Source organism: Balaenoptera acutorostrata, chromosome 10 (genome assembly GCF_949987535.1).
Source record: "Balaenoptera acutorostrata chromosome 10, mBalAcu1.1, whole genome shotgun sequence".
NCBI classification, from domain to species: Eukaryota; Metazoa; Chordata; class Mammalia; order Artiodactyla; family Balaenopteridae; genus Balaenoptera; species Balaenoptera acutorostrata.
Window position 1 is genome coordinate 429990 of NC_080073.1, and position 25258 is coordinate 455247.

The following is a 25258-nucleotide window of genomic DNA, read 5'->3' on the forward strand; positions in this document are numbered from 1 at the left end:
TTGTTTCTCTGTTGTAGGCGCCTAGGAGTGCAGTCACCAGGCGGATGGAGGCCCACTTTTAGTTTTAAAGGGAACTGCCACATGGTTTTCGAGTCGCTGGGTCATTTTCCCTGCCCAGCAGTTACGAGTGGTTCTCTTTTAAGGCACCCAAGAGTAAGGGTAACCCAAGACAGGGCTGAGAAGGGCTGGGGTTAAGACCTGACCACTGGGGCTTCACGTGCCCCTTGGCCCCAGCGGCTGTGCTAATGTGGCTGCACTGTGGTCCCCACAGCCAGTTCCTCCGCACGTGCGTGACCTTCATGGGCCGATGCCGGCCACCTGCCGGCACCCCGTGCTCCACAGGCGCAGCGGCTCCCAGCATGGGAGGTCCCGAAGCGCCGGCCGAGGCCCTGGTTCCAGGTGGGGATGGTGTGGATGCTGTCAGCCACCCACGGACGTGCCTGACCGGCGGGTCTGACTGCGCCGGGCCAGACAGGTCCCCGGGAGCCAGTGCCCTGGAAGCAGCCCCGCTGGCGACGCGGGGAGGGGGTGGGGAAGGAAAGCCGGGCTGCTTGGCCCCTTGACCGGGACAGCCCCGGGGCACCCTCCCCACAGCACGGCCCGCGGAGGACCTGGCAGGACTGGGCGGAGTTGCCCACCGTGGGGACGCCATGTGGAGTGCCTCTTTCCCCCCTTCTCACCTCCCACCCCTGCCGAGCCGCGGGAGCCGCTCCCAAGTAAGGCATCTCACAGCAGCATGCACCTGTCCCCCGTCGTGGGACTGGCTGAGCCGCCAGGAACCAGACGGGGAGGGCGAAGGCTGGTCACGTCCCCGCAGCACCGCGTCTGACCACACACAAGCGCAGAGCAGACACTGTCTGCTGGCTCCTCCTTCCCTGTCAGACCTGAAGCCCACCCCCCATCCCAAGCTGGGGCTGCCCACCCAACCCTTCTCTAGTCACAGCAGCTGGGTTTCCATGACAACACTTTGCATGATAATGGACCTCCTGAAACCTGGAGAAAAGCCTCCTGGAAACAAGGCGCCCCTTCCCAAGTCTGGGGTCTGGGTCCCCAGGAGGCTGCTGTCCCAATGGGGATTGGGTTTTCTCTCCTGGGGGAGAGGTGGAGAGGTGGGCCAGGCTGCTCCCCCGGAGGGCTTCGAGGGCTGCCTGGGGCAGGTGCCCCAGCGTTGTGGCGGAGTGTGCTGGCCGTGAGGCTCATGGCCCCACTGGGCACAGAGCACCTGAACAAGGCCACGCGGGAAGCCCTGGCCTGTGAGCCCCGAGCACAGCGTCCTGGGGGCCGGGCCCCACCGAGGAGTCCTCCTGACCCGGACTTACCGCCAGCAAAGGGCCGTGTGGACGGGGCAGCTCTACACCAGCGCAGGTTAGGGGGCCTCTGCGGCCTCTGACGTGGGACCAGGGTTGTTACGAGGACACCAGGGACCTGTCTGTAGCCCTGACCCCCAGCCCTTTGTTATCAGGTAAAGCTTTCAGCCCCCCTCCCCCGAGGAGCCAGGAGAGGGCCCTGGTCCAGGACGGGGCTGGGTCTGCATAGGAGGTGAAGTGTCTGTTGAGCTCCGTGCAGGACCTTGTTTAATGTTGCCATCTGATGGAGGACACATTACCATCATCCCATTTTCAGGTAAGTAAACGGAGGCTCTAGAAGGTGAACTGCTCGGCCTGCGTGCCCCCTCCCCCAGCACGTGGGGAAGAGGTGGGGTCCGGGCTGTGTCCGGGCCACGTGGCGCAGTCCTGGAGAGGCTGGCGAGGGGACCCCACGCCCACTGGGCCCCACCTGCAGACCCCCTAAGCCCTGGGCCTGGCCCTGCAAACCGTGCCGAGCCTGCTTCCCGCGGGGCAGGAGGGCCCTGCCGGGTCCCGGGCAGCCCTCCGTCCCGCGGCTGCTCCCAAGCCGACTAGGGGCTGCCCTTCCCAGCCACACAGGCTGCCTCCCCGCTCCCGGCAGTGACCCATCAGGGTGTGGATCGCAGGGCCCAGGAAGAGGCCGATGTGAGGGCCACTGCCCACCCCCCAACCCCAGCCCCCCAGCAGGGAGCCTGCAGCCAGAAAGGAGTGGGTAAGCGAACCCCCCAAGGGGCCGGCTACTCACCTGGCCGCCTGGATGACGCCAGAGCCGGGGGAGACGCTGTCTATGGTCCCGGCTGCCGTGCACCGGGTGAGCACTGGCCCCAGGGCCCCAGGGGCCAGGCCCACAGGCTCACTGCAGCATCAGAAGCCCCTGAGGTCACAATCGGTGACACTGCAGCCACTAAGCCACGTGGCTTGGAATCCAGCCTGAAGCCCCGCTGGCCGGGGCATGGCGGTGGGGGCAGCTGCGTGCGTTCCCGCTTCGAGGACCCCGGACGGGAGCACCGACACCCACACGTTTGGTGGCAGAGCCCCCTAGCCCTCCTTCAGACTAAGCACAAGGGAAGGCCTACAAATAGCGAACAACTCGCCCTGGCGGCAGAAAAGCCCCTTTTCTGGCTGACCTTGACTGAGCCCTGGCTGCAGCCCAGGACCCATCATGCTGGGCCAACGCAGGGGAGGGCGGTTGGTTAGGGTGCAGCTCTGGGGCCTGCTGCCCCGTGGAGGCCCCGCCAGGCTCAGAACCGTCAGGGTCACCACTGGACAAGCAACGGCGAGCATCCCAGGCCAGGGTGCCTGCGTCCCAAGTGGGGACTAGAGGAGAGGAGAGGCGCAAATGGGGTAAAAAGCAAGGCCTCCTCCTGCCCTGATGTCCCAGGCCTTTATCTGCGAGTGAACACGTAGGGAGCGTGTTAGCTGGGGTCCCCGGAGCAGCCCCGAGATGGGGGTTCTAGTCGAAGGACCTGCCGAGGGAGGGACGCAGGACAGGGCAGGTCTGAGCTGCCGACTGGTCCCAGGGGAGCCCTGCAGGGACCTCCCCGGAGCTGTTCGTGCCCTGAGGTGGGGGCAGCCTTTCGGGCCCGGGCGGTCACGCCTGGCCTGGGGCCTGTGGTGTCCCGTCCCCGGGAGAGCAGTGCTGAGTCAGCACCTCACGGCGGTCAGGGGGCAGGAGGGCTGGCTGGGACACCAGCCTGGTCCAGAGGTCCGCGCACGGCCAACCTCGCGGTCACAGAAGAGAGGGAGAGTGAGACGGAGGAGGAGGTTTGGCGAGACGGCTGTGCTGTCAGGAGATTCCCAGGAGCTTGGGAGGGAGGTGGACGGGTCCACACGGGCATCCAGGGCTGTGCAGGAGCTGGACTTCCCAGCAGGCTGTCCACACCCTTAAGCCTGATTTAGGTTCCCTTGACTCTTCTCTGGGCCACGGCGTCTCGGACTACGGCTTAGAAGGAACAGCAGGGGAGCGTCGGCACGGGCTGGGGCCCAGGGCACTGTCGGCCCCTCTGAGCTCACACAGTGGTTGGGTCTGTGAAGGGCTGGGCTGGCTGTGGGCGCACCAGGTGAGAGCCTGGCCTCTGCCCGACTCGCCGTGCCACTCTGGGCACACAGGACCCTCTCGGAGCCTCCGTGTCTGTGTCTCAGGGCTGTGGAGGAGGGGGTGAGAACTTTCCAGGGGTCCCATTGGCGCGAGGTCACGGTACCGAGGGGACGTGAGCTTTGGTCTGGGAGGTGGCAGAACCATGGGGCTGGCGGCGGGGCTGAGCTTTCCTCGCTTTTTATGCCCCTCACCTCCTTTCCAGCCTGGTCATCGAGCAGCAGAGCTGAAAGGAGGCCTCTGCTGGTGAGGGCAGCGGGTCCAAGTGAGGCCCGCCGGGGCTTCCCAAGGCTGCTACAGATTGTCAGTGAGGAGAGAGATGACAAGACGCGCGCTTTGAAAATATGGCTCTGGCTCTGTGTGGAGAACAAAGAGAATGGGGCCGGGAGCGGGAGCGGGCGGACCAGGGGCCATCGGGGTAAGTGACACGAGAGACAGACGGCGGCACCTTGGAGCGAGGTGCTAAGAGAACAGAGGGAAGGGGGCGGGCCTGAGAGATGTTTAGGAGATAAAAGTAACACAGCGTGGTGGCGATGGAGGCCATGAGGGGCTCAAGGCGATGCTGGGCTTCCTTCTTTGCCCCCACATGGGACTGGACGGAGCCTTGGAGGGAGACGACGAGTCCAGTCTTGGTCAGGCTGAGTCTGACCCTCTGAGATGTCCCTCCACTTAGGCAGTTAAACATCTGGGTCTGAGATTCAGACGGGTGAAGTCTGGCCTTAAGACGGTAGTTCGGGTGTCACTGGTGTATCAACAGTAACTGAAGATACTCATCCGAAGGGGACAGAGCGCAGCAGGAGAAGTTCGGAGGGCATCAGGCTGACGGTTAAGATGCTCCAACATTTAATGACGAAGTCAACATTTGATGCCCACGAACCAGACAGAGACACAGACGGAGAAGACACAGAGAGTGGTGTCACCAAAGCCAGGGGACGATCTGGCTCTAGGGGCACGAGTGGTCACAGCCTTGGTGCTGTGGGTGTGCTGCGACATGAGGGCTGAGAAATACTGGGGTCTTGGGGCCGATTCATTCCACGCGGAGCTGGTCCTGGGAGGGACGGGCACAGACTGCAGGGGCTGGACCCTGAGGTTGTGTTGTCACATTCCCTGTGCCATGTCCCCAAGGCACTCTCCGTCGTACCCTGCAAACTGGATGCATTTACCACTAACGGTTTTTGTGGGTTCTCTAGGGTTTTCTGCATATAAGATCATAGCATCTGTGAAGAGACATAACTTTACTTCTTTTCCAATTTGGATGCCTTTTGTTTCTTTTTCTTGCCTAATTGCTCTCTCTAGAACTTCCAGGACTCGTTGAATGAGCAGTGGGCAAAGGAGGCATCTTTATCTTGTTCCTGATCCTGGGGGAAAAATAAACCTTTCCGTCTCTCAATACTGAGTATGGTGCGATCTGTAGGTTTTTCATATATGGCTTTATCATGGTGGATTTTGTCAAATGCTTTTTTTGCATCAATTGAGATGATCATGTGGTTTTTACCCATCACTCTATTAATGTGGTGTACTGCGTTGACTGATTTCCTTATTATGAAACACTCTTGCACCCTGGGATAAAACTCACTCGGTATATAATCCTTTAAAGATGCTGTTGAATTTACTTTGCTATTATTTTGTTGAGGATTTTTGCATCTATAATCACCAGGGATATTGGTCTGTAGTTTTCTTTTCTTGTAGTGTCTGTCTGGCTTTGGTGGCAGGGTGATATTGACGCATAGAATGAGTTAGGAAGTGCTCTCTCTTCTTCAGTTTTTTGGGAAGATTCTGAGAGGGATTGGTGTTAATGTTTCTTTAATGTTTGGCAGAATTACACCAGTGAAGCCATCTGGTCTTGGGCTTTTTTTGCTGTTGGTTTGTTTCTTTAAATCGACTCCTAATTCACATACAATTAAATGCATTTTTAAAACTGTGGTAAAATACACGTAAGATCAAAATAACCATCTTAACCATTTTTTTAAAGGTTTTTTTAAAATTAATTAATTAATTAATTTATTTATTTTTGGGTGTGTTGGGTCTTCGTTTCTGTGCGAGGGCTTTCTCCAGTTCCAGCGAGCAGGGTCCACTCTTCATCGCGGTGCGCGGGCCTCTCACTGTCGCGGCCTCTCTTGTTGCAGAGCACGGGCTCCAGACGCGCAGGCTCAGTAGTCGTGGCTCACGGGTCTAGCCGCTCTGCGGCATGTGGAATCTTCCCAGACCAGGGCTCAAACCCGTGTCCCCTGCATTGGCAGGCAGACTCTCAACCACTGCACCACCAGGGAAGCCCCATCTTAACCATTTTTAAGTGTACAGTTCAGTGCTACTAAGTACATGCACACCGTTGTGCACCCATCAGCACCCTCCATCTCCAGAACGTTCTTCATTTTGCAAGACTAAAACTCTGTCCCCATTAAACAGCCCCTCCCCCTTCCCCTCCCCCAGCCCCTGGCCCCGCCATCCTACTTTGTCTCTACGGATTTGACTGCTCTCATGTAAGAGAAATTGTACAATATCCCCAGTTCTGTCACCGGCTTATTTCACTTGGCATATAATGTCCTCAAGGTTCGTCCACGCTGATGAAATTCATGTCGGAATTTTCTTCCTTTTTTTTTTTTTTTTTTTTTTTATAGTAATCTTTTATTTATTTATTATATTTATTTTTGGCTGTGTTGGGTCTTCGTTTCTGTGCGAGGGCTTCCTCTAGTTGTGGCAAGCGGGGTCCACTCTTCATCGCGGTGCGCAGGCCTCTCACTATCGCGGCCTCTCTTGTTGCGGAGCACAGGCTCCAGACGCGCAGGCTCAGTAGTTGTGGCTCACGGGCCTAGCTGCTCCGTGGCATGTGGGATCTTCCCAGACCAGGGCTCGAACCCGTGTCCCCTGCATTGGCAGGCAGATTCTCAACCACTGCGCCACCAGGGAAGCCCCCTCTTCCTTTTTAAGGCTGAATAATATTTCATTGTATGTGAAGTCCACATTTTGTTTATCTATTCATCTGTGGATGGATACTTGGGTTTCTTCCACCTTCTGGCTATTGTGAATAATGCTATGAACATGGTGTACAAATATCTCTTGGAGACTCTGCTTTCAGTTCTTTTGAGTGTATATTCAGAAGTGGAATTGCTAGATCATATGGTGATGCTGTTTTTAATTTTTTGAGGAACTGCCAGACTGTTTTCCACAGTGGCAGTACCACCATTTCACACTCCTAATGGCACACGTGGGTTCCAGTTTCTCCACATCCTCACTGACATTTGTTGCGTTTTTTTTTTTTTTTTTTGAACAACAGCCACCCTGATGGGCGTGAGGCGGTATCTCACTGTGCTTCTGATTTGCATTTCTCTGATGACTAGTGGCATTGAGCAGCTCTTCATGTGCTTATCGGCCATTTCTGCATCTGCTTTGGACAAAGGTCGATTAAAGTCCTTTGCCCATTTTCAAACTGGGTGGTTTGTTTTTACGTTATTGTGTTTTGGAAGTTCTCGATATATTCTGCATATTATATTCTGGATTTTCCGATACGTGGCTTGCAAATATTTCCTCTCATTCTGTGGTTTGTCTTTTTACTCTGTAAATACTGTCCTAGTGTCCTTTACTGCAGAAAGCTTTAAATTCTCCTGAGGTCCAATTTGTCCATTTTTTCTCTTGTTACCTGGCCTTTCATCATATACAAGACTGACTGCCAAATTCAATGTCATGAATCTTTTGCCCTATGTTTTCTTCTAAGAGTTTTATAGCTTTTGCTTTTACATTTACGTCTTTGATCCATTTTCACTTAATGTTTGTATATGATGTTCGGCAAGGATCCAGCGTCATTCTTCTACATGTGGTCCCCAGCACCATCTGGTGAAAAGATTGCTCGTTTCCCGTGACGTGGTCTTGGCACCCTTGCTCATAAACCGAGGCTTTATTTCAAGGCCCTCTATTCTCTTCCATTGGTCTATAGGTCCCTCTTTGTGCCAGTACCACACTGTTTTGATTGTTGATGATTTGCAGTGAATTTTGAAATTAGGAAGTATGAGATCTCCCACTTTGTTCTCTTTCATGATTGTTTTGAATATTCAGAGTCCCTTCAGATTCCATGTGAATTTTAGGATGGGTTCTTCTATGTCTGCAAAAATCATTGCTGGGGGCTTCCCTGGTGGCGCAGTGGTTGAGAGTCTGCCTGCCAATGCAGGGGACGCGGGTTCGAGCCCTGGTCTGGGAGGATCCCACATGCTGCGGAGCAACTGGGCCCGTGAGCCACAACTACTGAGCCTGCGCGCCTGGAGCCTGTGCTCCGCAACAAGAGAGGCCGCGATAGTGAGAGGCCCGCACACCGCGATGAAGAGTGGCCCCCGCTTTCCGCAACTAGAGAAAACCTCGCACAGAAACGAAGACCCAACGCAGCCAGAAATATAAATAAATAAATTTTAAAAATCATTGCTGGGATTTTGACAGAATCTGAATCTACAGATTGCTTTGGGCATAACTGACATTTTAACAATATTAAGCTTTTCAATCCAGAAATGTGGGATGTCTTTCCACTTACTTGTGTTCTTTAATTTTTTTCAGCAACGTTTTGTAGTTTTCACTGTACGACTATTTCATCTCTTGGGTTAATTTAGTTCCTATGAATGTAATTCTTTTTCAGGCTATTGTAAATGGAATTATTTTCTTAATTTCCTTTTCAGATTGGTCATTGTTAGTATATAGAAATTCAACTGATATTTTGGTGTTGATTTTGAAATCCTGCTATTTGCTGAACTCATTTATTAGTTCTAACAGTTTCTGTGTCTGTGCGTGTGGAATCTTTAGTGTTTTCTACATACAAGACCGTAACATCTGTGAACAGAGATAGTTCTAGTTCTTTCTTTCCAAACTTGGATGCCTGTTATTTCTTTTTCTTGCCTAATTGATCTGGCTAGAACTTTCAGTAAGTACTATGTTGAACAGAAGTGGCAAAAGGGGACATCCTTGTATTGTTCCTGATATTAGACTAAAAGCTTTGTCTTTCACCATTGAGTTAGATGGTAATCGCGGGGTTTTCATATGTGGCTTTTATTATGTAGAGGTAGTTTTCTTCTATTCCTAGTTTGTTCAGTACTTTTTAATCAGGAAAGTGTGTGAAATTTTGTCAAATGCTTTTTCAGCATCAATTGAGATGATCACGCGGTTTTTTTCCTTCATTCTGCTGATGTGGTGTACTACACTGATTGATTTTTGCATGTTGAATCATTCTTGCATTCCAGACATAAATCTCACTTGGTTACGGTGTATGATCCTAGGAGAAAATCTATTTGCATGAGAAAAGACAATGAATAGATACCAATGCTGAGATCACACAGAGAGCAGTATTACCTGACAAAGATGTTAAAGTAGCTGCTATAAAAATGCTCCAACAAGTAAGAGAAAACACTCTTGAAGTGAGTAGCCCAAATGTAGCTCAAATACAGCTGCTTGCATTGCACTCTGTTCAGCTGCCCCCCAAACCACATCCAGGGGCAATAAGCAACATCTCCTGTTCCCACCTCAGTTACAGCAATCGCTCCACCCGCCTCTCTTGCTTTTGCCTCCCCAGTAGAAAGGCGAGTCTGTAACTGGATCCTGCGTGCCTAACTCTGGGTGCCCAATCCCCGCCCCACCCCGTCCACAGATGGTGCTCCCTAATTGGTTCCTGGCTTAGAGCTTCTTTTAAAACGTATGCCCAGGATGTTCTGACCACAGAAGCAGGCGGCCAGCGTACGGCCCAGGAGAGCACTGCCGCCGGGAACCCTCAACTTGGTGCTGGGGGGGTCTGCTCCCAAGGAAACAAGGTTCCAAAACGACCCCGGGCGGGCCTCCCACCTCAAGGGCCTTTTAGATGCTGACAGGTGTGCAAACTCAAAAGGAACCTCCTAACGTCACCTGTTCACTTACTGAACCCAACCGTAAGGAAACAGACTGAGAAGAGAACCACGTAAATAGTTTTCAATTACGTTTCACATGATACAGTATTGAGAACTTTTTAATATTATTCTTAAGATCAACATGAGAAGTCCAAGCATCTCTCTCTGACGTGAGATATTCTGCTCAGTCCAGTGACACGAAGAGGAGAGCGGCCAGGTGGTCACTTTCGGGAACCAGAAGAGGGCGAGGAGGTCTGCCCATGGCTCCACACGTGCCCACAGGAGAAGACGGCGCGCTAGCGCTCCGCGGCAGCTACGGGGGCGTCCCAGACGCCCATGCGCTGAAGATGCCCACTTTATAGGCAGTTTCATAAAAGAAAATACTTCCGTGGACTCAGCAAAGCAAGGGGATAAAAACACTAGCAACCAGGGACATCGACTTGGATGAGTCGTGTGACTAAAAGGTCTGTCTGGGGAGCTGATGGGGAAGAGGTCAGTCTTGGCTCACCTGGCGGCTCCGAGCTAAGACGTCAAGGACGCAGCGTGGCTGCCCCCCTCCACCCCCCGTCAGCCAGGCGGGTGGACGGCACTGCTTCTGTCCCGCCTCCTTGTCCCCACACTGTCCCCGGGCTTACCCGAGAGCACGCCGCCTTCACAGAAACGGGAGCGGGACAAGGAAAGCGACAGCAGCAGCTTAGCCTCAGCAGCCCTTCTGCGTGATGTCCAGCCCCGATGACTTCGTGATCTCCAAGGTAGTGAACACCTGCCCACGGGAAGGAAACAACACGAATTCACACTTAGCTGTCGGTACTCGAGCTCTGCTCTAAGAAAACACGTCCTGAATGTGACATCGACATCATCCTTTAAGGCATACAGAGCAGTTATTAACATAAAATTTGTCTATTGACAACACGCTTTATCACAGTTTTCCAGACCACACCAACCGAGTCCACGTCTACAAGCTCCTGTGTCCGTACCTCTGCACACGTGGGGTGGATCCCAATGGTGTCGTCCAGCAGCTGCTTTGTGAGCCCACACTTCATGGCGGCTGCAAATCCTTGGGTGATCTCACCGGCCTTCGGTCCAAGGACGTGAAATCCTATCACCCGATCCTTCCAAAGGGAAGCCAGTAGGTTAAGGATCTGAATAGGAATCTCGTCATCCCAAGTTCACCATTGAAACTGACAGCAACTCTCACAGAAAAGCACCTCTAATGCTGAACTGAGCAGAGAACACCACCATGAAACCGTGCCCTGCGAGAATCTGTTAGGTGAGCCAGTAAATGCACATCCTGCGTTAACATGCACTCAGATTTACCGGAATGAACAATTAACCTGCTGCACGAAGGAGTCTGTTAGTATGATGGACATTTCTGCATTACACTGAGATAGCGCTAAACAACAACACGACAAATCCCAACTAACAGCCAAGGCTGGAATAAGTCTAAGTTCCGAGGCAGCAGGCGCTACTCCCAGCCCAGGATGCAGGCTGCCAGGCTCCGAGGCGGCTCAGCAGACACCGAGGAGTGGCCGGCGGCCCCTGCTCCCCACCCCAGGGACCGCGAGCCGCAAGGACGCACAGCTCTCGTCCCTGCGCGCATGCAGGCCCGGGGGACGTGGGCTCGTCCCCGTGCACTCCCAGCACTCAGGCTTTCTCTGTCCATGTTTTCTCATCACTTTTCTTCATCCAGAGCTTCAGGGTTAAAGTGCACAGGGTGAAGAGAGAGAGCATGACAGGCGGCAGGAGTCTGTGCCCCCCACTCCCCGGGCACCCGCGGCAGGCGGGCAAACGGATGCCCAGTGAGCTGCGCTCCCAGGGGGCCGTGGACGGGAAACTCTGAGGGGTGCAAGTGCAGCAAAGTGGGAGAAGGAGCAGCCCAGAGAGGGGGAAGCCACTTATTAATGAAAGTGAGGAGCTTCTGAGAGATGGAAGCCTGTTCGTGATTTTCAGCATAGCTCCAGGAAGACAGTGAGTGGTGGGGTGACACTCCAGAAACGGAAATTTGGACAAAAGTAAAAGAAAGGGGCAGTAGGTTACTGCTCACTGACAACGCACCTGGTCACCCAAGAGCTCTGATGGAGATGGACAATGGGATTAATGTTGTTTTCATGCCTGACAACACAACATCCTTTCTACAGCCCATAGATCAAGAAGTAATTTTGACTTCCAAGTCTTATTATTTAAGAAATACACTTTGTTAGGTTGTAGCTGCCATAGACAGTGATTCCTCTGATGGATTTGGGCAAAGTAAATTGAAAACCTTCTGGAAAGGAGTCACCATTCTAGATGCCGTTAAGAACATTTGCGGGACTTCCCTGGCGGTCTGGTGGTTAAGACTGCGTGCTTTCCGTGCAGGGGGCGTGGGTTCGATCCCTGGTCGGGGAACTAGGATCCCACGTGCCTCGCGCGCATGGTGCAGCCAATAAAAATTTTAAAAAAAAGAACATTTGTGATTCATGGGAAGAGGTCAACATATCAAAATTAAGAGGAGTTTGGAAGAAGCTGATTCCAGCCCTCCTGGATGACTTTGAGGGGTTCGAGACGTCGTGGAGGAAGGACTGCAGACGTGGTGGAAACGGCAGGGGAACTAGAGCTAGAAGTGGAGGCTGAAGGTGGGACTGAACTGCTGCCATCTTGTGATGAAACGTGAACGGATGAGGGGCTGCTTCTTATGGATGAGCAGAGAGAGTGGTTTCTTAACACGGAATCTACTGCTGGTGAAGAGGCTGTGAAGAGAGTTGAAACGACAGCAAAGGCCTTAGGATACGACACAAACTTCGTTGATAAAGGAGCTGCAGGGTTTGAGAGGATTGACTGCAGTTTTGAAGGAAGTTCTGTGGGTAAATCGCTGCCAAACAGCATTGCTGCTCCAGGGAAATCACTCATGAAAGGAAGAGTCCATCAGTGCGGCGAACTTCATGGAGGCTTTGTTCTCAGAAATGGCCGCAGCCGCCTCCATCCTGACCGGTCAGCGGCCGCCAGCACTGGAGGCGAGACCCTGCACCAGCAGAAGGGCTACAGCTGGCTGAGGCTCAGGGGGTGGTCAGGGTTTTTTAGCATATTTTTAAGTTAAGGTCGTACATTGTCTTTTTAGACATAATGCGATTGCACACGTAATACACTACCGTATAGTGTAAACATAACCTTTATAAGCACTGGGAAACCAAAGAATTTTGTGGCTCACGTTACTGCAAAACTCGATTTATTGCAGTGGTCTGGAACCTAACCACAATACCTTCGAGGTATGCCTGTATTTCCAAATGTACACAAACATACGCCTTACATGTCATCACTGATGACCCAAATTTTCACAGATCCTGTACTTCTAAACTGCCAAGTTAGACAGCTCTGGAGTGACACATTCTGATGATTTTGAAAAGGTAAGTCACTGCCCAACTGTCACTCTGCAAACACAGTGCCTGGGTAACAGTTTCAAGGATTTCCATCTGGCCCTTAGAGCTATCTTTAAAGAGATTATAAAAACCCAAATACTAGAATAAAAGCTTTGTTTTAAAATTAGAACATTCCTGCTTCCAACCGTATGACGTACATTGTCGAATTTACTGCAGATGATCTTTGCGTAACAGGTGTTGCTGTCTCTGCGGGCCACTGTCCACTCGAGAGGCCAGAACAAAGTGTGGTAGACCTGCAAGACAGAGGCCAAGGTCAGTGTCCATGGAGACCGCTCCTTGACAGGCTCCTTATTATACAAAGACGACAATTTCTGCACCAGCTCTCAGAAATTTAAACTTGCATGATCCCAGCTTATGAATCTGATGGGAGCATCTGGGCGAGCTCCTAACTGCCAGCTGCAGAGTGTGTGACCTTTGCTTTGCTCTGCTGTTAGTCCCAAAACATCTCCGATTAACTAACTTCGGTTCTCAAGCACCTAGAGGGCTACTCGCCAAGCAGCCAACGCTCCAAGCCCTGTGGGGCTGAGACAGTAAAGAAAGCCTTAGGTTCTGCCCTCCATCAGTTCACACGCCTCCTGTGAGGCTCATATTCAAACCAAATCTAGGAGAAGCAGAAGCCACAAGACAGTCCAGCCACCCGCGGTAAGAGGAACACTGCCCCCGCCACCTGAAGGCCCCCCTCCCCCAGAGCCCAGGGTACCTCGAAGGCTCCCAACCCGCTCAGGCCTCAGGGGCGGACCACACACCGCCCGTCCCCTCATCCCCTTGGGGCGGCTACACATCCCGGTGGTCCTCCGCCTAATCACCCACACAGAAGGCGGTGGATCTGTGTGCGCTGCCAGGATGAGAGTGTGCTCTCAACTATCCCCTGCAGCGGAGGGATTTAAGTACTGGTTCTTTGTTCTTTAACAGGATGATGTATTTTACAGTTGGAATACTGTCTTTATTGTTTTTATAACAATGATACAAGGTTATTAAAAGAATAACACAGTGCAGAGAATTACAAAGAAAGTGGGAAAAAAAATCCCACTGTCCAGAAATAACCATTTTAAAAGTTACGGAAGCATCAGTGGTTAACGCGTACGTAGTTAAAATGACATTTTAATTTAAAACACACCATACTCCACAGCTACTTGTAACAAAAAACATTAGATTTAACATAAAACATTAGATTTAATGTGTATTTAACAGGAGAGAAATAAACCCTTCCTCATATTTTAATACAAACTTGTCCATCTCTGTGGCTATTAGGAACAGAAGATAAATGCTTCTTCATCTCAAGATAGTATTCCTAAAATACACCCCTAAGGTTAAGAAAAGAAATGGTGCAAACTCCAAGGTTTAAACAGGACTTCTGAAACTGCAAGCTCCTGGCTTTGATGTACCCTGAGCCCCTGCACCGACCCCTCTTCCCACCCCCCCCCCCGCTCCTGTCCTCGTGTGTGTCAGGTCTGTTTTTCCTCCTGCTACTTGCAAGATTTTACTTTATTTAAGTTTCTGATCCTTCTGGTTCAAAGTGGGTGTGAAGTGTGGACCCAACTTCGTATTTTTCCTGAATGCTGTCCCCTTAGACTCCAGCACCTTTAAATGAATGTCCTTTCCCACAGATTTAAAATACCACCTTTACCACACGTTAATTCTTCTAAGCGCTGGAATCAATCTGGGTTCCAAACTGTCCCACTAATCTTTCTGTCCACCTGCGTGCCACTCCGGCACAAGTCTAATTACTGTAGTTACAGGATACATTTCAGTCTCTGACAGGACTGGTCTCCCCACCCCCCCCCACCCCCGCCCCATACTCTCCTTATTCAGAATCACCCTTGGGAATTCCCTGGCGGTCCAGTGCTTAGGACTGGGTGCTTTCACTGCTGAGGGTGCAGATTCGATCCCTGGTCGGGGAACTAAGATCCCACACGCCACGCAGCAAGGTCAAAACAACCAAACAAAATCTCCCTATGATTGTCTTTTTTAAAAGTTTTAATTTTTTAATCAAATTATATACACTAACTACAAATTTTCAAAGCTCTGTCATGAACCCAGCCACCTGGGCCGCCCCGGTGCCCTCTTCAGTCAGTCAGCACAACCACCTGCACCTCCTGCGTGCGGTCGTTCGCCCCCGTGCTTCTACACGACACACTTACGCTGCTCTTACCCGACTCCCCTATGCTCGGCTTCACTTACTGACTCGCCCTATTGAGGAGGAGGATTTAATTTGTTCTTCCCCGGCCCCTGCACTCTCCTGCCCACCCTCCCAATTATACTCAAATTTGTAGCTAGATCATTGGCGGTGTTTCCTTTACTAGGTAGAAGTTATTCACAGAGAAATGGGCATCCACACGCAAAAGAATGAAGTCGGACCCCTACCTCACACGTGTACAAAAAACAACTCAGAATGGATCACAGGCCCAGATGTAAGAGCTGAAAACTGTAAAACTCTTAGAAGGAAAAACATAGGCATCAATCTTCACGACTTTGGATTAGGCACTGATTTATGAGAAGTGACATCAAAAGTACACGTGGCAACAGAAAACAAAAAAGACATATTGGACTTCATCAGAATGAAAGATTTTCGTGCTCCAAAGGGCACCATCACGAAGGTGAGAAGACAACCCACAGAAATGGTGAACATTTCTACAAACCATCCCTGTGGTGTCTCACTAAGATCTGGATGTACGTTTCCCTGGTGATTAATGATACTGAGAACTTTTTCATGTGCTTATTTGGCCATTTGTGTATGTTCTTTGGAGAAATATCTATTCAGATTCTTTGCCCTTTAAAAAATTGGGTTATTTGGGGTTTTTTTTATTGTTGAGTTGTAAGAGTTCTTTAGATACTTTGCATACAAGTTCATTATCAGAGAGATGAAAGTCCACCGGACTTTACGGCATGAATTTTGTGAACAAATTAATCTTTCTTCTTACGCCGTCTTATTGTTTCTACCCTCATCTTCTTTTCACCTGAATTTCCTCATTTAAAAAAAATTATATGTGTATTTATGAGAGGCTTCCTCATTCCTCTTTATAGTTGGAATATTAAAAAAATACTAATAGATCAAATTTTCAGTCCTGTAAAATGCAATAAATAAATGTACAGACTAGGTGAGTTGATCTGCAGTGAGCCTTAGGAAAGAGACCTTAAAGTAACCCCACAAACCTGGGAACCCTTCCTACAGAGACATCCCTTTATCTGGGGTACAGCCTCCTGCATCCTTCCTCTCATGTGCCTGCCGAGCTTAATTTCTCATTGATATCAGCAAGTTTTAGAACTAAGTGTTAAATCTGTAATTGTTACCATCACTTTTCCAAGACCCAAGTAAAAGTTCACCACTGCAAATGGGTGGTTCATTATTACCAGAAGTGAATTATAAACACTGATCAAATAATGTCCTCTAAAATGGAAATTTCTCATTGGAAACACCACCTAAAATCGCACCATCTGTCATCATTCTGGTCCCCCACCCCGGGAACATAAAGGAGCGTCTCAGGAAGTCATTCGGCCATTCAGCGCGGGAGCCTCGGTGCTGTGCTTCAGAGGACGCCCCGTAACCGGGGGCGGGGGGGGGCCTGCGACTTCAACTCACCTGCTTCAAACGGCGAGCGGTCCTCAACCTCTGACCCTTCTCACCTCCCCACCCCTCCTGTGTGGGGAGGAGGTGCAGGGAGAAGCCACCCGAACCACCCACTTACGAGGCAGTTGTGACCAGACGAGCAGGGGTGGAGGGGAGGTGAGAGCACCTTCGGGGCGTCTGAGGAGCCCGCAGCCCCAGCAGGCCGACAGCCCCGGACCTGCCCCTCCCCTGAGCCCGCGGGTGGCGGAGGGTCCCGGACCAGGTCCTGCCTGAGTCCGGCTCCCGTCATGCCAAGCGGGAGGGGGTGGACAGCAGATCCAGCCCGGACCAGCGAACGTCCCTCATAATTTGTAATTGAAGACAAGAAACAGTGAGTCAGTCAGTTCCTCCAAAGACCAGAACTACGGGTGAACTCGGAGCAGGGAAGGGCCACATTCTCCTGCTACGTGCATTTCTGTTCCTACGGGGTCAGCACTGCCCGCGCACGCGCACAAACTCCCACCAGGAAGAGGAGGAGCTGACACGCCTCCCAGCTCCTGGTTCCCACCCCTCCCCAAGGCCTTGGACACTCCCGCGCCCCCCGAAGGTCGCACCGCGACCCTCCCATAAGCTTCCTCAGGCAGACGCCTGTTGCCGTAGCTCGGAGCCCTGATGCACACAGCATATGTCCTTCTTTCCCCAGCTGTGTAATTATTACAGGTTGCTACAGACAGGGTTTACATGATTTAATTTCCAATTTTCCTGAAGTAGGAATACAACTTCCTACAATACAACCATTACAGTAACTCGCAAAACTACAAAACAAAAAGTGACTGAAGACAAACCGTGGATTAAAAGAGAAGGTCTGAACATGCCACATTCACACCACCTTACTTCCAGATTCTCCTTCCGGTACACTTCCACAGCTTTCTCCTCCGCGTACCCGCAGCAGCCGTACTCCAGGGGCGTGAACACCACGGTGGGGGCATTAATATAGTCACACTGCAAGACAAACCAGTCACGGTCTTTTATTTCGTGGTACTTTTTACAGTGAAAATCCATACGACGCACATTTGTAAAAGGAAGATCAACAAGCACGGTCCCGTGCAGGTGACCCTCACTGCCACCGTTTCAGGGAACTGAGTCACTGAGCAGACGGGCGCGCCCCGACTCCAGGGCAGGGGCCACGCGCTGCCATTGCACCGGGACCTGGGCCACCGCAGCCGTGCACATGACCGCGCCCCTGCAGGGATGAGGGAAGAAGCCGCTCAGCCACGCAGGGCAGAGTGAGCGGACCAGCCCGCCCCGGGGAGACGGCCACGCGCATGGAGGGCCGCCACACCGCGGGACCCGGGGACGGGACCCTTCGGGGCCCTCATCAGCCTGGGACAAAGCACAGGAGGACATCATGGGAAGGCTGCAGACCCTGAGCCCCACACGCCATCCCCAGCAGCCCTGCATCCCGGGGCGCGAGTGTGTGCACAGGCGCACGCCTGTCTGGAGACTGTGACGGCGCAGAGAGAAAGCGTGTGCGGGGCCGAGAAAGGGGGCGGGCAGAGCCAGAGAGGAAGGCCACTGTGCTGCCCGCCCACAGCTCCTCAAGGGCAGCGGTGCCCACCGCACGACTTCCCCCACCCCGCCAACAGCTCACAGGTGACTAGCTCAGGGGAGACTCCAACCCAAAGGGAGCGACCGGCCGCCCGCACTGCATGAGGAAAAGGGGAGCTCCGTCGGTCAAATTCTTCCCTTTGTAGGATATGAACTAGAGGCGAAGGGAGAGGCCCCCAGGGGTGAAGCCCCTGGGTGGTGGCTGGACAGGAAGAAATGCTCAGCCAGAGTGGGAGCCAACCAGGAACCCCCCCCTGTCGGGGCCCAGAGCAGCCTGGAGCCCAGCCCCACCCCAGCCTGGTTCTCCCTGCAGGTTACCGTGGGATCCTCATGAGAAGCCCCGTCGACGTGACAGCCTGAGCGAGGCGCTGCTCTGCGGCCCGAGAGGAAAGCCAGTCACACACCCCCGGGCGTCCCTGCACGCGGTGGACGATGTGGGCACCGCGCGCCAGCCTGACCCTCACCTTAGGCCCCGACACGTCGTGTTCCACGACCCGCCAATCACGGACCAGCCAAGCATTTGTTCTCTTTTTTCCAGCGTGGCTACAGAAGCGCACAGAAGCGCAGACGGCTGTATGCAGCAGTGCCTGACCCTCCTAGGTCCTCGGATGCTCATCGATCTGGCCATCAACCCTGCCTCCCACGGCTTACAGGGGACGCCTCATTCTCAGCAGGTGCTTTTCTCCTGCTCCATACCAACTGAGGAAAACCAACAGGAAACTCCCCAGCTTCCCCTTTCACCTAAAGCACGCCCCACATCTTGAACTCCGACCTGCACCTGAGCTGGGCCGCGCCTCACCCCACCTGCAGCCTTCCCTTCCGCCCTGGTCCTCTGACCTGCCTCTGCACACGCGCTGCCCTGTCTTCTCACCTCTCCGCCCACGGCCCCTGGGATCCGCTTCTCAGGACCTCAGGCAACTGCTGTGCTTCCTACAGCCCAGTGCTCGTGCCCTGGGGAGGGGACAGCTCCCCATCCGTTCGCACCCCTGCCCCCGCCGAGGCCAGCAGGGCCGCGGCCCCAGTCACCCTGCACCCACCCACGCCTCCGTGTGCCCACGAGGTCTGCACACACGACCTCGCTGGGCACCTGGTGGTGAAACACAGCACAGGGATTTCCTTAGGAAGAAGCCGGGCCCCAAACATTCCACCTGAACCTGCTCATGCAAAGCATCAGAGAAACCAGGACGTGAGACGCTCTGCAAGAAGAGTAGCCTGGATCCGTCAAGAAACCCATCATGAGAAATAAAGCAAAGAAACGGGTAAATAGAGGCAGGGGCTCTGGCGGATTAAAAGAGACCTAAGAGCTTGAAAAGCCAGATGAGCCAGGCGGTGCGCACGTGTGCCCGCGGGTGACGCGCTTTGCTCACGTCCTCAGCGCGGAGGTGGAGCTGTGGTCATGGAGGGCAGCACCCTTGTTCCTAGGGGACGCTGGCTGGTAGCGTTTTTTGGGGGCAGAGCGCCTGCCACTCACTTCCAGAAGCTCAGCAAAACAGTCTTTGTGTTGAATATCCACATGCTCGGAAATGCGGGCGGGGCGGGGCGGGGCGGGGTGGGGGCGGGGGGGGGGGGGGAGTGAATGGCATGGCATTAACACCTGAACGGTCCAGGCGGGAGGTCCATACGGGTGATTGTTACTCATCTTTCTGCAGTTTAACACCTTTCTGAATAAAACGCTGGGGGACATAAAGGTTCCTTATTGCGGCCTCCCAGATTTTTGATGATCTGGCACCAGATTAGCTCCCAGACTCTTCCTTCCCAGCTGTGGGACCCCCTGCTCTGCCGGCACACGCCAGGCCTCTCTCTGCACTGAGGCTGGGGCAGCACAGCAGGCCCTCTGAGCACCCCCCCCCACCACCGATGCGGCCTGGCCACCTCCCCCGCCGCCCTCATCTGCCAGCCGCGCACGGGTCCCTGCTCTCCTGACGCACGGGGCTTGGGGCTCCCGAGACCACCCTCGGCCCTGGCAGACACAGCCCGCAGAGCAAGAGGCTCGTCTGTGACCAGAGACTGCGGGAGGCGGGGAGACTGCAGGGAGCACCGGATGCGCCGTCAGCCGTGCGTCGGCTGAAGCAGAGCCCGGAGCCCGGAGAAGCGGGGTGGCTAGACCAGGCCCACAGGCTGAGCAGGCGCAGAGGCCGGCCCCTTCCGCCCCAGGCCACAGGGCCCTGCCACCCGGGACGCGTTTCCAGACCCCTCCAGTCAGAAGACAAGGCGTCCCTGCCTGGGCGCCACCCCCCTACCCCGGGAATGTCACCCAGTACAATGGTTTGCACGTTAAGATACTCCTAAGATAGGTATTTAAAACCATCCGTAAACGGTACGGAACTGCAAACGGTTTAGGGGGAAGCTTCCCCAGCAACACAGGCACACAGTGCCACCTGTACTGATGGTCCTCAAATCATAATTTTGATTTAGACATTATCTCAGAAACAGCAGTAAGAAGCTTACCTTTTCTGAACGGCCCCCAAAAAGCCTTCGAGCCAGCAGCTTGCCCGCCTGCACGGCGACGGGCGTGAGCTCAGGCTTACCCTCCACGACGTCCCCGACGGCGTAGACGTAGGGCACGCTGCTCTGCTCCACGTCGTTCACTGGGATTTTGCCAGTCCTGTTACATTTGGAAAGAAGAAAGATATTACGACCGACGCTGCACTGCTGGACACGAACGCCTGTCCAGGAAAAGACGGATTCAGAGAGAAAGACCCCGCTAAGCACTCGGGCAACTCTGTCATCAAGTGTCTGTGGGCTCAAACAACTGGGGCACCTGCGGCTCCTGAAGAAACACCCTTCTGGGTGGAAAACCAGGCCCACTTTCCGGGTGCCAAAGTATCTCTAGATTCCCCCAGAGTAAAACACATAGCTTTGAAATTTTTCTCTCTGCCTGATCAAGGACATACAAATTCATTCTAAATCACAGAAAGTAGGTGAATACATTCCCACTATTTTTTTTAAATAACTGTTTAATGCATGAGATATTTAAGGAAAACATGAAGAGTTATCAACTGACGAAAAAATTGATAATACAGAGCTGTCACAGTACTTATAAAGTAAATTTAAAGCATCGAAACTTTGCATGTTAGTAATTAGATAAGAGTCTCCAGGAGGTGATGTGTAGACACGCCGTGCCCCGTGCAGCGCTGGGTCTTGCCCCGTGCAGCGCTGGGACTTGCCCCGTGCAGCGCTGGGTCTTGCCCCGTGCAGCGCTGGGACTTGCCCTGTGCAGCGCTGGGTCTTGCCCCGTGCAGCGCTGGGTCTTGCCCCGTGCAGCGCTGGGACTTGCCCCGTGCAGCGCTGGGTCTTGCCCCGTGCAGCGCTGGGTCTTGCCCCGTGCAGCGCTGGGACTTGCCCCGTGCAGCGCTGGGTCTTGCCCCGTGCAGCGCTGGGTGGTGACGCCCGGGACTCACTTCTCATTGACTTTGACACCAATCTTCTCCAGCCCGATTTTCTTCGTACAGGAGTCACGACCAATTGCTAACAAAACCTACATTTAGAGAGAGAGCAAAAACAAATGATCAATATCAGGAATGACAGAGGCAACATCACTATGGATCCTTCAGACATTAGAAGGATAGTAACAGACTATAATGAACACCCTAAGCCAATAAATTTGACAGTTTAGACAAAATAGATTCCTTGAAAGACAGAATTTACCAAACTTGCACCCATACAAGTCTGAATAACCCTACGTCATGGGCTGCATTGTGCCCCTTCCCCAAATTCATGTTGCAGCCCTAACCCCCAGAACCTCAGAATGCGACTGTATTTGGAGATGGGACCTTTGCAGAGGTGATTAAGGTAAAACAAGGCCGTCAGGGTGGCCTAAACCCAGTCTGACTTGTGTCCTTACATAAGAAGAGGTTTTTGAGACACACACAACACAAACTGAGGGGTGATCACGTGAGGACACACGGAGAAGGCGGCCGTCTACACGCCCAGGAGACAGGCCTCAGAGGAGACCAGTCTACTCACACTTTGATCTCAGGGGTCTGGTCTCCAGAGCCGAGAGAAACCCCATCTAGTGGCACTTTGTTATGGCTGCCCTAGCAGACTAAGGAACTCTATACTCATTACAGAAACTGAATCCACAATGTATAAACTTCCCATAAATTAACTCCAGACCCAGGTGACTTCATCGGTAGAGTCTATGGAACACTTAAGAAATAACACTAAGGACTTCCTTGGTGGCGCAGTGGTTGAGAACCCGGCTGCCAATGCAGGGGACACGGGTTCGAGCCCTGGTTCAGGAAGATCCCACATGCCACAGAGCAACTGAGCCCGTGTGCCACAACTACTGAACCTGAGCTCTAGAGTCCACGAGCCACAACTACTGAGCCCACGTGACACAACTACTGAAGCCTGCGTGCCTAGAGCCCGTGCTCCGCCACGAGAGAAGCCACCGCAATGGGAAGCCCACGCACCGCAATGAAGAGTAGCCTCTGCTCACCACAACTAGAGAAAGCCCACGAGCAGCAACAAAGACCCAATGCAGCCAAAAATAAATAAAATAAATAAATAATTTAAAAAAAAAAAGAAATAACATTAATGATACACAAACTCTCCGGGACACACAAGAGGGACCACGTCCCAAGTCCTTTGTAGAAGGCCGGCACAATCATCTGACACAGAATCAAACAAGGGCAGGAAAAGAAAAGAAAATTAGAAGCCAGCACTCCTCATGAGCATAGATGCAAAATCCTTAACAGATGTCAGCAAGTAAAATAGAGCAACATAAAAAAAGTGGGCTTTGTCCCAAAAATACAAATCTGGTTTAACATACAAAAATCAATCAGTGTAATTCACCATATTAACAGAATAAAGGAGAAAACAACTTAATCATCCCAATAGATGTGGGGACAGCATCTGAAAAAACTGAACACCCTTTGAGGATTTTAATAAAATCCTCAGCACACTCAGAATAAAAGAACACTTCCCCAGCCTGATAAAAGGCATCTGCAAAAACCCGAGAGCTCACATCCCAGCTGTGATGAAAGACAGCCTCACTGTTGAGATGGGGGACTCTCACAATTTCCATTCAACACTGTTGTGGATGTCTTAATCAGTGTAACAAGGCAAGAAAAAGAAATAAAAGCACACAGACTGGAAAGAAGAAACAAAACTAGTGTTTTATGCAGAACAAATCCTAAGGAGGTCAATATACAAAAATCATTTGTATTTCTATGTACTACCTACTAACCACTGAAAATTAAAAATTTAAAATACCATTTACAGTAGCTTAAAAATATGAAATACTTAGAGATAAATTTAACAAAATACATGAAAGACCTCTAGAGCAAAATGACAAAAAGCTGCTGAGAGAAACTAAAGAATTCGCAAATAAATTGAAAGATATATGAGGTTCGTGTACTGGAAAAATCAATGTTGTTAAGATGTCAGTTCTCCCAAATTCATCTACATAAGCCATACAATCTCAATCAAAATCCCAGCAGGATTTTTTTTTTTTAACAAATTGGAAACATGGATGGACCTAGAGATTATCATACTAAGTGAAGTAAGTTAGACAAAGACAAGTATCATATGATATCACTTATATGTGGAATCTAAAAAAATGATACAAATGAACTTATTCACAAAACAGAAGCAAACTCACAGACATAGAAAACAAACTTATGGTTACCAAAGGGGAAAAGGTGGGGAGGGATAAATCAGGAGTTTGGGATTAACAGGTACACACTACTATGTATAAAGCAGATAATCAACAAGGACCTACTGTATAGCACAGGGAACTATATTCAGTATATTGTATTACTTATAATTGGAAAAAAATCTGAAAAAGAATATATATATATATATATATATATATATATATATATATATATATATATACACACACACATATATATCTGAATCACTTTGCTGTACACCTGAAACAAACACAACATTGTAAATCAGTTATACTTCAATAAAAAAATTTCATATGGAAAGGCCCTATGCAAAGTTAGAGAGCCTACCCTCCCTGGTCTAATACTTACTATAAAGCTTCAATGACCAAAACAAGTCAGAGAGGATAGAAACAGACCCACAGTTAAACATCACATGATCACAAAGGCACCAAAGCAATTCAATGGACAAAGGGAAGTCTTTTCACAGATGGCTCTGGGTATCAACATGGAAGAAAAAGAACCTCAATTCCTACCTCACACTGTAAACAAAAATTAGTTCAAGATGAATTACAGGCTTAAACATAAAAGATAAAGCTATAAAGCTTCAGGAAGAAAATGCAGAATATCTTCACAACCTCTGGGTAGAGCACACAGAGAACTTTAATCATAAAACAAAAATTTGATAAATTGAACTTCAGCAAAAATTTAAAACTATTGCTCATCAAAAGATGCCATAAAAAACTAAATGGGCAACTAGATGGGAAGAAATATTCACACACATACATCTGGAAAAGGAATGTACCCACAACACACACAGAACTCCTGCAATTCCAAATAAAATTCAATAACCCAACCAAAAATAGGCCAAAGACTCAAACAGACACTTGATAAGGGAAAATATTTAAATGGCCAAAAAACACATGAGAAATTGCCAAACATCACTGTAGTCATTAGGAAGATGCAAGTTAAACCTATAACAAGAGTCCACTACACGTGCACTAGAGTGGCTTAAACAAAAAAGTCGACAACCCCAAATGTTGGTGAGTCTACAGAACAACCACAACTCATGCATCCTTGGTGTAAATACAAAATGAGACAATCATTTGGAAGCTGTCTGGCAGTTTCCCCAAAAGTTAAACACAGAAAGTCCCCAATGACCAAGCAATTTCACCGCTAGGTATTTACCCACAAGAAAGGAAAGTGTGCGTCCACAGAAGGCCCCAAGCAAGAACCTTCACAGAGTTTTCGTCACAAGAACCCAGCTGCAAACAGCCTGGCATCCCTCCACAGGAAAGGGAGTGACCTGTGGTACATTCAGACAATTCATATGGTGAAAAGAGCCAGCCACTGATACACGCCACATGGATGGATCCCGAGTCAGACCCCGAGGAGCACGTACCACGTGGCCCCACGTCGTGACATCTAAATAGGAACAACTGGTCTCTGGTGACAGAACCAGATCAGGGTTGCTTGGGGTGAGGTACTGGGAAGGGGTGCAAGACAGCTTTCCGACTCCACAGAAATGCTCTGTTACTCTCAAAGGAGTGTGCATTACAGAAACATGTACACTTGTCAAAGCCAACTGAACTGTGCATATCACTACATGTAAATGATACATCATTACAAAAATAAACAATTCACAATTTTAGGTATTTTGCACAACTTTATACCAATACATTTGATAACTTAGATGAGACAGACTAATTCTGAGAAAATATAACAAATCAAAAGTTGATATAGAAAAAAGTAGAAAGCTTTAAAAGGTCCGTTGACTGTTAA

At 51.1% G+C, this 25258-nt stretch overlaps 1 protein-coding gene across 2 annotated transcripts in view; it reads right to left on the reverse strand.

Moving 5' to 3' along the window:
* Window positions 1-9359: 9359 nt before the first annotated feature.
* The window catches only part of TXNRD3 (thioredoxin reductase 3), a 40174-nt gene continuing 24275 nt past the window's right edge, over window positions 9360-25258 (reverse strand). For both annotated transcript variants that reach the window (XM_057554960.1, XM_057554959.1), the window contains 6 exons: window positions 21263-21339; window positions 20310-20466; window positions 17148-17255; window positions 12844-12939; window positions 10271-10405; window positions 9360-10056 (listed from right to left, as the gene is read on the reverse strand). In XM_057554960.1, the coding sequence (XP_057410943.1) occupies window positions 9994-10056; window positions 10271-10405; window positions 12844-12939; window positions 17148-17255; window positions 20310-20466; window positions 21263-21339 (636 nt within the window). In that variant the 3' untranslated portion in view covers window positions 9360-9993. The remainder of the gene's footprint in view (window positions 10057-10270; window positions 10406-12843; window positions 12940-17147; window positions 17256-20309; window positions 20467-21262; window positions 21340-25258) is intronic.